This window comes from Balaenoptera ricei, chromosome 8 (genome assembly GCF_028023285.1).
Source record: "Balaenoptera ricei isolate mBalRic1 chromosome 8, mBalRic1.hap2, whole genome shotgun sequence".
Lineage (NCBI taxonomy): Eukaryota > Metazoa > Chordata > Mammalia > Artiodactyla > Balaenopteridae > Balaenoptera > Balaenoptera ricei.
This window is the reverse complement of record NC_082646.1, coordinates 56,617,398-56,630,182: the sequence shown is the minus strand read 5'-3', so window position 1 is coordinate 56,630,182 and position 12,785 is coordinate 56,617,398. Positions and strand designations below refer to the sequence as shown.

Genomic DNA, 12,785 nt, shown 5'->3' with positions numbered 1-12,785 from the left:
AAGAAATTGTCTGAGCAACCCTAGGAAGCAGGAATTGTCATTCAGCCCCATTTCCCAGACCCAGAAACTGAGGATCGGAGAAGAGTGACTCCACCCAATTCACACAGGTTGGAGCTGGTACAGCAGGCACAGGGGTCCCAGTGTGTCTGCCCCCGGAACTGCTGCTCTTTGCACTGCCCTGCACCATTCAATGTGGCTTCAACTTGCTTTCTTTTCCCAGAGTAGAAACTTGAGGGCCATGGTGATGGGGTGGCAGAGTTAGGACTAGAATTTGGCACTCTGAATCCCAGGCCAAGGCTGCTTTTACTACTTTGTGTCAAAGCTTTTGAGAGTATGAAAAGCTATCTGGAGGCTGGGGAAAAACATCAAGCAAGGCTTTCCCTAGTGATGGCTTCTTTTTTCTCATGCTTACTAAGTCCAACAAAGCTGCAAGCTCCACTCTGGGTCACCAGGGCCCATGAGAACAATTGAGGCAGACAATTCACAGCGAGGTTTCATCCTTGTGATTTATCTGAAGCTAAAAGATCAACTCATATCAGGGATTATTTGATGGACGCAGAGAAGGGTCTCTTCTCTATAGAATCCTAGGAGAGTAACAAAGCGCTCTCACCTGAGATTCAGGGACGCCTTCTCCACGCCCAAATCCCTTTCATAATTAGGTGTAATTATTCTTGTCCTTTGTCCTCATCTGCACCAGAGTGAGAGTCAGTCTTTAATCCGGGAGCCATTAGAATGGCAGAATAGTGAGGTCACCTGGATTAGCAGCTAATGGATTCTCTACCCTTTGTTCTGCTGATAATGGAATGAGACAATGAAATATTACTCTGAAGCTTGAGGGAGAGAATTTACAGGGCTCAGGCTGATGTGTTTTGCAAATTAGGTGGCAATACAGAGAGAAACCAGTTGTTATGCTTTCTTGTTCTTGGGCAGCTGCAGTTAGCAGCTTGTTTCTTGTGTCATCCTCTTTCAAAGGGGTCTCCCCACCCCATGGTCTCCAAGACCCCAACCCCCCACCTGGCTTACCTTGCAGCAGTGTATAGAAGGCACCCGAGGCAGACAGGTTGGTGGTTATGGTGACGTCATCCTTGTTGGACGTCTCTACCTGGACATGCACTGAGCTGTCTGTATCACTTCGGAAACTGCTCACCTGGCCAGTAGGGAAGGTCACATTGGTCAGGCGCCCAAAGCTGTCGTACCTGAAAACCAAGGGGTGGCTCTGAGTAACAGAAATATAATCGTGCCATTGCTGGAACTTGGCATGTTCTACCTTATGCCATGGTTTTGCATGTTCTGCTTTTCTTTCTGGTCAGATACATTTCCACGTCTCCTGCATCTCCTTGGATACCACTCCACCCCCTGATATTCAACTGTAGGCAAACAACTTACCTCTCTGAATCTTCCTTTCCTAATTCTGTAGAGTGGAGATGATAACCCCTGCCCTACCCACCGCCCAGGATTCCTGTGAGCAACATGTGGAAGTGCCCTGTCACTATGTCACCCATGAAGGGTGAGATGATGGTGCCCATATGAGACAGATGACCCAGAGTCTTAGAGCTGGGCGACTCCCAGAGGCGAGCAGTCAAACTGATTGCTTGAATACTGGCTCAACCACCGCCCGCCCCCCACCCCCCAAGAACTGTAGGTTTCTCCTGAACAGCACTGGAGATAACCCTAACCCGAATCCAGGAAGCTACAGATGCTGGGAAAAGGGGACTTTGAATTCCAACCAGGATTCTGCTGCCACATAAGCAGGCTGGACAGATGGGCTCTAGCAACCCCTTCACATCTAGGTTTCACATCTGGCACCAAGCAGCTATGTATCTGTGGTGCTCAAAACTCACAGCTTCACTCTGGTGTGGTCTTTCTGAAGCATCATAATTGAATCTTAATCCTCTTTCCCATTCTCCTGATGAGACTAAAAGAAATACCTAAAATTATTCGCCACCTACAGTATGGCGTTCATATTGTTCAGGTATGGTGCTAGTCGCACAATGTCCATACATTCTTTCATTTAATCTTCACAACTAGTCTAAAAGGTACATATTAGCTCCTTTTTGGAGGAGGCTCAGAAAAGTGAGGTCACCTGCTCAAGGTCGCACAGCTAAGTGTGATAGAGTCGAAATTCAAACTCAGCTCTGTCTGCTTCCAAGCCACCACTTGGTTCTCTGTCTTCAGGGAGCATTTCCGTACTGTCTATTTGCAAGTATCCATCGCATGTGCTCTCTTACCTGCTGCAGAGTGATTGGGAGATAGCGGGGAGCGGGCTACTAACATATCGTAATTACGGGAGGCTGAAGTGTAAAAAGGTAGGTTTTAAAGAGCCCTTTTGTCCTTGTGTGCGAATGGGGAAAAAGTTCTTCGCCCAGATGCCAGTATTTCTGACTTCTACTCAGGCTCAAGCTTATAGTATGGGTTCAGCTGTATACATCTCCCTCATGTACTCTGGGTCTCCCACTGGACTTTTTTTTCCTGCTTGGCTTTTAATACTAGGGTAAAGCTGTCCTCTTGGCCCCTGAGGGTTTTAACCATGGTGAAATGAAAGGCCTGAAAGTTCAATTCCATCCTTGCTCTTCTTGTGATGCCTTCAGCTGGGCCTGGCTTCCTGATGGGACCCTGGGGTCCCACAGCTTCTATGGTTTCAGGTGAGACTCGGTAGGTGAGACTAGGCAGGCCTTTGCTGAGCAATTTTCTGTTCAAGGTCAGATTTGAATGCTGCGTGGATTCTGCCATCTGCCAACTCTTTCTGTCCCTGTGGCTGGTACTGATCACGGCACGCTTTACACCAAATGGCAATACTCCCTGGTGCGGTCTGCCACAGAGGAGGTGTTGGTGAAGGTCTTTGGAATGAATTGCCCCAGTCCTTGACCTGAGACCGACTCTGGGGGAAGGGCCAAGGGGCTCTGGGAGAGTTGACTCTTTGGTGCTGAGGCCTGAGGAAGGGGAATGGAAGCCCTTTCCAAGATGGCGAAAAAAGTGGGGGTCTCGACCATATATGTCAGGCCTGAGCTTGGTGGGGCAAGGCTGTGGAGCTGTATCAGTCCTTTGGGTTCTCTTAGAGGCAGTTACGGGGTTTGGAAACCTGTTTCCTGTCATGATTTCTCATTTTTCTTCCTTCGTACTGAATCAGGTTGTTATAAGGAAAGGTCAGTCTGGCTTAACGGAGGGTGGTGGTGTGACTTGACCTAGACTGGAGGGTGAAAGTTACAGAGTGCCCCTCAGAGCCGGGCGATGGAGTGACTCTGCGAGATGCTGCAGGAAGGAGGGCGCGTTTTGGGGTAAAGGTCTGGAATGTCTGTATTGAGGCCTCTCTCACCTGGAGAAGTTCACAGCTCTGCTCCCTGTAACTCTGGGAGAGGCTGGTGTCCTTTTGAACCCTTCATGGCTGCTGGAAATTTGAACACTAAGGAATTTCACAAAAATGTTTACAGTGGCTATCTCTGGGAGGTAGAATTACAGGTGATTTTAGTTGCTTATTTATATGCATTTTATACTCCCAAGGTTTTTTTATAATTAACACGGATTATGTTCATAATCAGAAAAGTGCTGTGACAACCCAAGTAATGCCTCATAAGCATGGCCACCTTGGGGAAGAGGACTTTTTAAATTACTGGCATTTATAGAAGCATCTCATTTATAGGACATCTGCCAATATCAACCTCTAGGCCTTTTCAGTAAAATATTACTAGGGCATCCCAAATTTCTGAGCCAAAAATCAAGACCACCCCCCCCCAAAACTGGCTCTGCCCTGGTCACCTTAACTGTATCTGTGGTCTATGAGTAAGCTGAGTGCTGTCAGATCCCAGGTCATCTTTGACATCAACTGGAAGATCCATTTCAGTCCAACAGTTTCATGGGATGAGTATGTTGGTTCTTTGAACATCTGTGATCCACGTACACACTCCTTATTAATCTAATTTCCTGACCTAACTGGATAAAAAAGATTTTATTATACCATGCAAGATACTTAAAATGGAGTTTTGGAGTCTTACAAATAAGAGTTAAGAGATTATTAATTAGGGCTCAGATGTCGCCTCGATACTACTTCTATCAAGGCCTTGCTCAAATGCCACCTCCTAAAGCCCTCCGTGGTCTCCCCAGCTCTTCTTCTCCCAGTGGTACTCTGGCACAGCTCTATCACAGAATGTGTCCCCTGCATTATAAGAGCCGACGTACAACTTGTCTCTTACTTTGGCCTCGGAGTGCCTGAGTCAGGACAGGGTCGTGGAGTCAGACAGCCAGACTGGGGATCTGGATTCCACCACCCTGGAGGTCTGGCCGTTAGGTCATCTCAGCTTCCCCAGCATGGGCACTGGTAGAGGGAAGATGGGCAGGGAATGTTGGCTGAACGAATAAACGAATGCATGATTGGACATGGGAGGCCTCTTTCCTGCTCTGTGGGAGAAGACAGACTGTCATTCATTCACACGCTACCCCCTGCAGGACCTGACAGAGGCTTGACACACAGTCGGTCCCTGATAAACATCTGCTGAATGCACAAATAGGGAAACAACCACCTTCACTAAACGATACTTTAGCAATCTCCGTAGGCATCTCCCCAGAGTTTTAGTCTCCAAGATAGAAAGAGGCTTTACATAAAGGCAGACAATTGTAATTATTATTGAAGGTGGCCTGTAATACATAATTAAATTGAGCCTGAAGACGATACAATGAAAAGGCCCCATGCTTTCAAGATCTGGTTTTATTTTATATGAGATGGCCAAAAAACAGTAATTTCCATTCCTCACATTTTCCATTAGAAGGACTGAATGTCTTAATTAAATGAACATCCAACAGAACAGCCAATTTATAGAATTTTCTTGTCTCTTATTCATTCATTTCAGCGCTTCCTGGAGCTTGAGAAATGCCACTGGATCTCTCTGCCTCCTGATCAATACCTGTGATTATGCCATCAGAACGCTGCTGCTTCTGCCTCTGTGGGGAGGAGCTGGAGTGGCCCATCCTCTGGACCTTGACCTCTGCTCTGTGGCCCCCTTGGTGGGGCCCTTTCTCTTCCTGCTACAGAGCTGCTAACGGAAAGGATGTTGGTGCTCCCCAACAGGGTGTTGGGGACAGGTCTCCGTCTGCACTCCCTGGATTACAAGTGGCTGCCTCAAACCCTGGCCCCATGAGGGAAAACTTCTGGACAATGGCTTAGATACGTCTGTTGCAGCTTTACTTAAATTACTGGCCAATTTTCTTCCTTTCTGTTGAAGAGGAACAGAAGGAACATGTTGGTGTGGGAAGGTCCTTGGAGTCAGGTGGTCTAGGCTTTGAATCCAGGCTCTACACTTGCTAGCAATGCAACCCTAGAGGGTGGGCACTCAGTTCTGTTTTTCTGCTAACCATCCAACTCCTACCACAAATGATGCTATTTCAGGTAGGTTATATAACATAACCTTGTGTGCCTCTGTTTTCTCCTCTATAAAATGAGGGTAATAATACCTGTCTCAGAGAGATACTTGAAGATCAAACAAGGTAACATATTTAAATGCAAATTCCTTCCAGGAATTTGCAAGGGCTTGCAAGGACCCCATGAGACTGCCTTCACTAGACTATCAACTCCCTGAAGGAAGGGACTTTGTTCAGTCACTGGTGTATCCCCAGAATTTAGGAGAGTACCCAGCATATAGTAGATGCTCAATAATGTGAATGAGCGTTGGTTGAATGATCTGCTCTTTCCTGCCTCTTTCTGATTTCACCTTGAACCCTATTCCTTCCTACTTCCTCTGTTCCATTACATTTGCTTCTGTTCTCCAAACACACTGAGTTCAAACCAGGCTTGGGGTGCTCACACTGACTGTTCCCTTTGCTGGGAATGCTCTTCCCTCCAATCTTGGTAGGGCTAGTTCCTTTTATTACTCATGTTTTAGTTCAAAAGGTATTATTCCAGCAAGGCCTTCCCTGATCACCCTTTCTGATGGGTCCTCCCATCTTTGTCACATTATCTTATTTTACTGTTTTCACTTATCATCTTGTTGATTTGTTTACTTGACTGTTGTCTCTCTTTTCCCGCTAGAATATAAGCTCCATGAGGACAGGGACCTTGTTTGTATTCTTAGTGCCTAAAGCAGGACCCAGCATATAAAAGGTACTCAATACATATTTCTTGGATGAATGAATGAATAAATGAATAAATAAATAAATAGTAGATATTATCGTTGTTTTTTCAAGAGCTGGGATGAGGATAACTAAGAACTCCATCCCTATTACCTCTCACTTTCCATATGAGGAAGGGAAAGTTCATTACTATTCATAGAGTACATTTTAGGTACTGAGCACTGTTCTCACAACCATTTTTGAAAGTGGGCATTATTATCATCATTTCACAATTGGGGAAGCTGAGGCTCGGAAAGGATAAGTAACTTGAGTAAGATCACACAGCTAACAGAGGAATACAGATTCTGTCAGGTCTGTCTGACCTTCAAGTCTGTGTTCTTTCATCAAGCGTCCCATAAAGATGGTGCCATTTCAAATCAAAACCTTTGTGTTCAACTATGTTAAAGAAAAAATTGGGTTTGGAAATCTCAAGTTGGGTCAAGAAGACCGACAGTTTTCTCTTCAAGATGCTTTGCTTTGCTACCATTACAGTTGACTTTGCAGTGATGCCAAGCCCCCATCTGGGGGTATGATGGAGATGGCCAGGTGACTGGCTTCTTACTATTTCCTTCCACTGACTTTTCTTCACTCATTTTCCCAAAGCATCTTTGGAGCACGAGGAAAGAACACAACATAAAAGATTCATAGAGTGGCTGTGAACTTGCCTCTCAGAAGAGGACCACTAAAGGGTATCTTCACATACACTGCAAAGCGTTCTTCTTCACACTCAATACTTCACATCTCGAGCCATTTTACTATGCGTGGCTGGTGAGGAAAATGCCACATTGCCTCTCTGATACTAAACTTTTGCTGATCGGGGACTTTTTAGTTGAAAATAAAGATTTGATTTTTACGACTTTCATCTATGATTGTTTCAAACAACACCATCACCAACAAGAGGAAATGGAGGAAATGGCCACTGTAACCTCTGTGAATAATTAGAGTTCACAGCCCATGCACACCAATAGTTCCCTTGACCCCAGGTCACTATAAGAGACTGGCATCACTAAACCATTTGCAGCTACTCCAAAACTGCAGCAGAGCCAGGCTACTTGTTGGCTTCTGCAATAAAAATTTGTCCTTCCTGCCCATTTCCCATAGAATTAAGTCCCAACAATGAATTGTAGTCTTCAGGATTTCTAAGGTCTGGCCCACCCTATCACTTCAGGTCTTAGCTCTCATTGATGTTATACTTGAGGCCATGCATCTGGTGGTAAGTGCTTAGGATTCAGGTAGATCTGAGATTGAACCCTGGCTCTGCCACTTATGTGTACAATGTCACAGAGCCAGTCAATGTCTGTGCTGTTTATTCTCCGTTCCCTCCTCAGATCCATTCTCTGCCCTTCTCTGTGCTCAGGGGGGCTGACCCCTGCAGACTGCATCCCTGGGGCCCCTTGATGGCTTGCTTCTGGTTGGGTTCAGTCAATGGCAGGAAATGGCAAGAGACTGGAGGTCAAAAGGAGGAGTTTTCCCTACTCTCCGTGTCCTTTGGTGCCATATTTCTAATAGTGGGTGCATCCACCCACAATTACAGCTTCTACCAGATGCCTTCTCCTTCATGGTTACAGCTCCCACTGGGCTTTGGTAAGTAACAATATCATATTTTTTCCCTGCCTTGCCCTTCAGCCTGAGGGTTGGTAATAGTTGTTCACTGTTTTTAGTGCCTGGATGCCTCACTGTCCTTTCTTGGTTCCCTAATCCCTGCCTATACCTCTAATAACACTTCTTCACTGGAAAGATATTTTTGCTGGATATAGAATTCTAGGTTGACAGATTTCTTTTTTTCTTTCAGCATTTCTGTTTTCTAGTTTGTATGGTTTCTGATGAGAAGTCTGCTGTGATTCTTTTCTTTGCTCCTCTGTAAAAAATGTCTTTTGGGGGGCTGCTTTCAAGATTTTCTCTTTTTCTTTTGTACTCAGCAGTTTGAATATGATATGCATAGATCTATGTGTGTATAGTGTGTGTGTGTGTGTTTATTCTGTTTGGTGTTTTCTGAGACTTTGGGTCTGTGGTTTGATGTCTATCATTACATACAGATAATTCTCGACCATTATTTCCTCAAATGGTTCTTCTGCCTTGTTCTTTCTCTCTTCTTCTGGAATTCCAATTACATGTATATTAGAGCAGTTGATGTTCCCCAGTTCTTGGTGCCCTTTTCTGTATTTTTTTCATTCTTTTTTTCTCTTTGTGTTTCAGTTTGGATAATTTCTATTGACCTATCTACTTTCCTCAGCTGTGTCAAGTTTACTTGATAAGCCCATCAAAGGCAGTCTTCACTTCTGTAACTGTGTTTTTCATTTCTAGCATTTCCAATCAATTCTCTCTTTCAGTTTTCATTTCTCTGCTGAAATCATCCACCTGATCTTGCATGTTGTTCACCTTTTCCATTAGCACCTTTAACATAATTTTTGGTTATTTTAAATTCCTGAAAGATAGTTTCAACATCTGTGTCATATCTGAGTGTGGTTTTGATGATTACTTTGTCTATTGGGTGTGTATTGCTTTTTCTTGCCTCTTTGTATGTTCAGTTGAAAGTGTGACATCTTGTGTAACACAGTGGACACTGAGGTAATAGATTTGGGGTATGAGTAAGAGTTTCCTTCTGCTCAAACTTTAGTGAGAGAGTTTAAGTTAATTTAGTTAGGGTTTGGTCTGGCTTTGAAGTTTGTTACTTCTATGCTTAACCTTAGTGCATCACAGGCTTTACATTCCTCCAGCAATACCTTGTGTTTAGGATGTGAAACTGGTTTGCCAGAGGGTTTTTTTTCAATGTGCCTATTCTATTCCCAGTTTTAGGTCCCCTCTTTGTGCCGGGCCTTAGGGAGGGTCTCTTTTTAGGCTCTTGTATCTCTTTCCCAGTAGTAGTCTGCTTTTCATTGTTATGTTTAGCTTTTTAGCTAGTGGTGGTGGCTGGTGAGCTTGAGAGAATTCTCTTTTGTTCTGATTAAACCTCAATCTTGTATTTGCATGTGTCCCTGAGTCTCAGGAGTGTGGCCTCTTCAGTGCTCCTGCCCCTTTCAGGCTGTCCGTCTGGGCCCATTACATATTCCTGCTCCTCTTCCAGCAGTAGTTAGAAATTTTTTTTCTTCCTTCATTCAGCTGCAATGGTTTTCCACCAGTACCTAAGTAGAATAGTGTTTGTTGCCCTCCTCTCCACAGATTAAGCCTTTTCTTCCATGTGGGAGATCAGGTGAGAGGGGTCTGGGTGGAGCAGGCAGAAATTTGTGCCCCTCCCTCAGCAGCTGCTGTACCCCTCCCCCAGGTCTACCACAAGGGATATTTTCTTCCATCTTTCCCTAGTCTTTTCTGTGAGTACCGAGTGGGGTTTGTGGAGAAAAGTTCCGGAGGATGTGGACTCTCCCAATTTCTGCAGTCTCCAAGGGCTTCATACTCTCTTGCCAGTACACACTGAGCCTGTATAGATTCACCAAGCTGAACTTTTCCTCCCAGGGACTGGGTGCATCTACCAGGTAAGCTAGTGCTCACATCTTGTCTGCGATGTGACACTCTGTCTCTCCTTGGATTTGGCCACTCGGTTGCCCTGTGACTTCAGAGAAGGAGTTCAAGGAAAACTCATGAATTTGCCATTTGTTTGGCTCATTTTCATTGTAATGTTGGGAACAATGCTCTTTCTATCTCTTACATCCTCAAGCAGAAACTGGAAGCCAAGTCTCTTCATTGGAACCATTTGAACTGAATTCAATTTCCCGCTGGGAGCACTGATAGTGCTGGAGCTGCGATGTAAATCTAGTATTTTTCTCACTACAGCATATTTGTTTCTTCCCTTCATTATCCCCCTTCTCTCCCTAATGTAAATTTCATTCATAAAATAGTTACTGAGCACCTACTAGGTGGCAAGCCCCAAGCTTGTACAGAGATACATTAGTTAGGGTCTCAGAGTAGTTAGCTCGAGCGTAAGGATGACAGGGGCTGTCACAGGGCACCATGGGGTGCCAGAGCCTCTTCCCCCTATGAAACTTACTCATGCCTAACCAGCAAGACAATTTTGGAACCCGCCTCAGCTCATCAGGCCATTTTCTTAGTCACCAAATGCCATCTGCCCAGGAGCCCAAGCCTGAAATTAATGATGCCACACACTGGAGATGAAGAAGGCATTACAGACCCCTTTGAGGTTTCCTACCAGCAGACCTGTGGGCTGAGGGAAGAAAAGTAACCTTGATTCCCCAGAATTATAAACTCTTAAGTCAAGTTGTTCTAAAGTGTGTGGTGTTTATGTTAGATGTATTAATCTGTTGAGAGGATCGATAAAGCCAACTCGAAACTTGTTTCAGTAATAGCCCATGTAACAGGCAAGCCTGGGCTGATTTTTTAAAAAAGAATATTAGAGCATTTGGGTTTGGAATCCATTAAGCTGCCTCATGGAGCTAAAAGTGGGAAATTCACTGGAGCAATGTGCATTGGCAAAATCTGTCCAAATCTGTGCTGAGAATTACCATAATGATAATATCAGACCATTACTTCTTGGGAGCATCATAGTTTGCAAAGTATTTTCACTTTCAGTATTTATTTAGTTTTTTGATCCCCATAATGGCCCTGAAATGGAGTAGGTCAGGTGTTATTTCTGTCTGGTTGAGACTTGGGTCTGGAAGCCAGTCTGCCCCTGAATCACATGGCAAACATCCAGTGAAAATAGGTATCTGGTATCCTTGCTATGTTCACAACCTGATCTGAATCATTTTTTCTTGACCCACTCTGCATGTCTTTTTCCAGCCCATTTTTGATATTCTCAAGGATCTAACCCCTTTCCTAGTTCATACCTTGATCCCTCAGACTTGACACTTGATTCTGTTCTTCTGGTCCGCCCTCTAATTCCTACCTACTTCAATTACAACTTTTGTCTGCTCCTTTGATTAGGTGACTCACAGCCGCTCCGAGGCCTTGGGTACCTTCCATGCCCAAACATCATCTCTGCAATTACTTGTACTGCCACTAATATTGCTTGAAATACTAATATTAATACTGCTTGAAATAATAACAACAGCAACAGCTATCATTTGAGTACTTATGATGAGTCAGACACTGAGTTTTCCATGTTTTATCTCATTGAAATTTTGAACCTTAGGCTAGCCCTACGAAAAAAGTACTATTTTAATCCCTACCATATAGTTAAGTTGCAAAGAATTTAGGTGAACCCAGTTAGTGTAATTAAAAGAACATGGGGCTTCCCTGGTGGCGCAGTGGTTGAGAGTCTGCCTGCCAATGCAAGGGACACAGGTTCAAGCCCTGGTCTGGGAAGATCCCACATGCCGTGGAGCAACTAGGCCCGTGAGCCACAATTACTGAGCCTGCGCGTCTGGAGCCTGTGCTCCGCAACAAGAGAGAGGCTGCGATAGTGAGAGGCCCACGCACCGCGATGAAGAGTGGCCCCCACTTGCCGCAACTACAGAAACCCCTCGCACAGAAACGAAGACCCAACACAGCCATAAATAAAATAAATAAATAAATAACATTAAAAAAAAAAAAAAAGAACAGAACATGGACTTGTGTTCTGGCTCTGTTATGCGCTCACTGTGTGATTTTAGACTAGTTACCTAATCTCTCTGTGCCTCAGTTTGTTCATCTGTAAAAAATGGAATTGATAATTCCTACCATCTGAAGTTGCTGTGAAGATTAAATGGGAAAGAGCCTGGCACACAGTAGGATCTCAAAAAAAAAAGTGAATTTCACTTTTTTCTTTTAGGGCTTTTATCTTCTACTCCTGAGTACAGCTATTAAGTGGATACTTTGGAATTCTTCATAAAACATCAAATATGGCTGTATATTTCATCAAGGAAGACAGGGAGGGAGGAACAGGATGCTTTCTGGTAGAGGTGTAGGAAATGGTTTTCAATTTCAGGGCTGCTTGAGAGTAATGGCTGCAGTGATGTGTAAGCATTCAGTTTGGGACTTGAGGGCGTGACCTTGGGAACTAATTGAATGTACCGACTTGCTCAGACAAAGAAACCCCTGTATTGGCTAAATAACGTATAAGAGATCTCCATTGGGCAATGGGGGGAAAATTGAATTATTTAACGTATTTCCATTTCAATTAGTTAATCAAGATAATTGCTGTTTTCCTGGATCTTTGTCTTTTCTTTGTAATTTACAAGGCCCTTGTTTGGAGAAAGGAATTTAGCCCGTGAACTCTGTATAAACTGCTGTGACTTTCTTTTGTGTGTGCAAATTATATTTAAAAATCTATTACAGCCCCTTTTGCTTTGGATTCTAGGATTGTGAGAAACTGATGCTTGATCAAGCTTGAGAAAAATTTACAGTTCAAGCATTCGGGTTCATTTGGGATTAACAAACTCAGCCAAGGGGCAGCAGGGCAGAGCTGAAAGAACATGAGCTCTGGCATCAGACAGACTTGGGTTGTGATCCCTGTTCTGCTGTGTTCTCACTACAGAACAGTGAACAAGTGAGCCTCTCTGAGCCTGAGTTTCTGTTTCTGTAAAACAGATACTGTCACCCATCTTCCAGAGCTGCTGTGAGGACTGAATGCAATAATGCAGTTCCTAGCCCAGCAGTGACGGGCAGCAAGGCTAGTTCCTTCCCCATCTTCCACGTACTTATCTAAGGGTCGCATATTTGCCAGTCTCAGTTGTGTGGGACATGGCTAAGACCTCAAAAAGATGCCAAAAAAAATCTAAGTAGAATAGATGTTACAGAGTCCGTTCATTAAAATACCT

At 44.2% G+C, this 12,785-nt stretch overlaps 1 protein-coding gene across 4 annotated transcripts in view; it reads right to left on the bottom strand.

Moving 5' to 3' along the window:
- TENM4 (teneurin transmembrane protein 4) overlaps positions 1-12,785 on the bottom strand; it is a 744,874-nt gene that overhangs the window by 30,093 nt on the left and 701,996 nt on the right. For all 4 annotated transcript variants that reach the window (XM_059930706.1, XM_059930709.1, XM_059930707.1 and 1 more), the window contains one exon: positions 1,024-1,196. In XM_059930706.1, the coding sequence (XP_059786689.1) occupies positions 1,024-1,196 (173 nt within the window). The remainder of the gene's footprint in view (positions 1-1,023; positions 1,197-12,785) is intronic.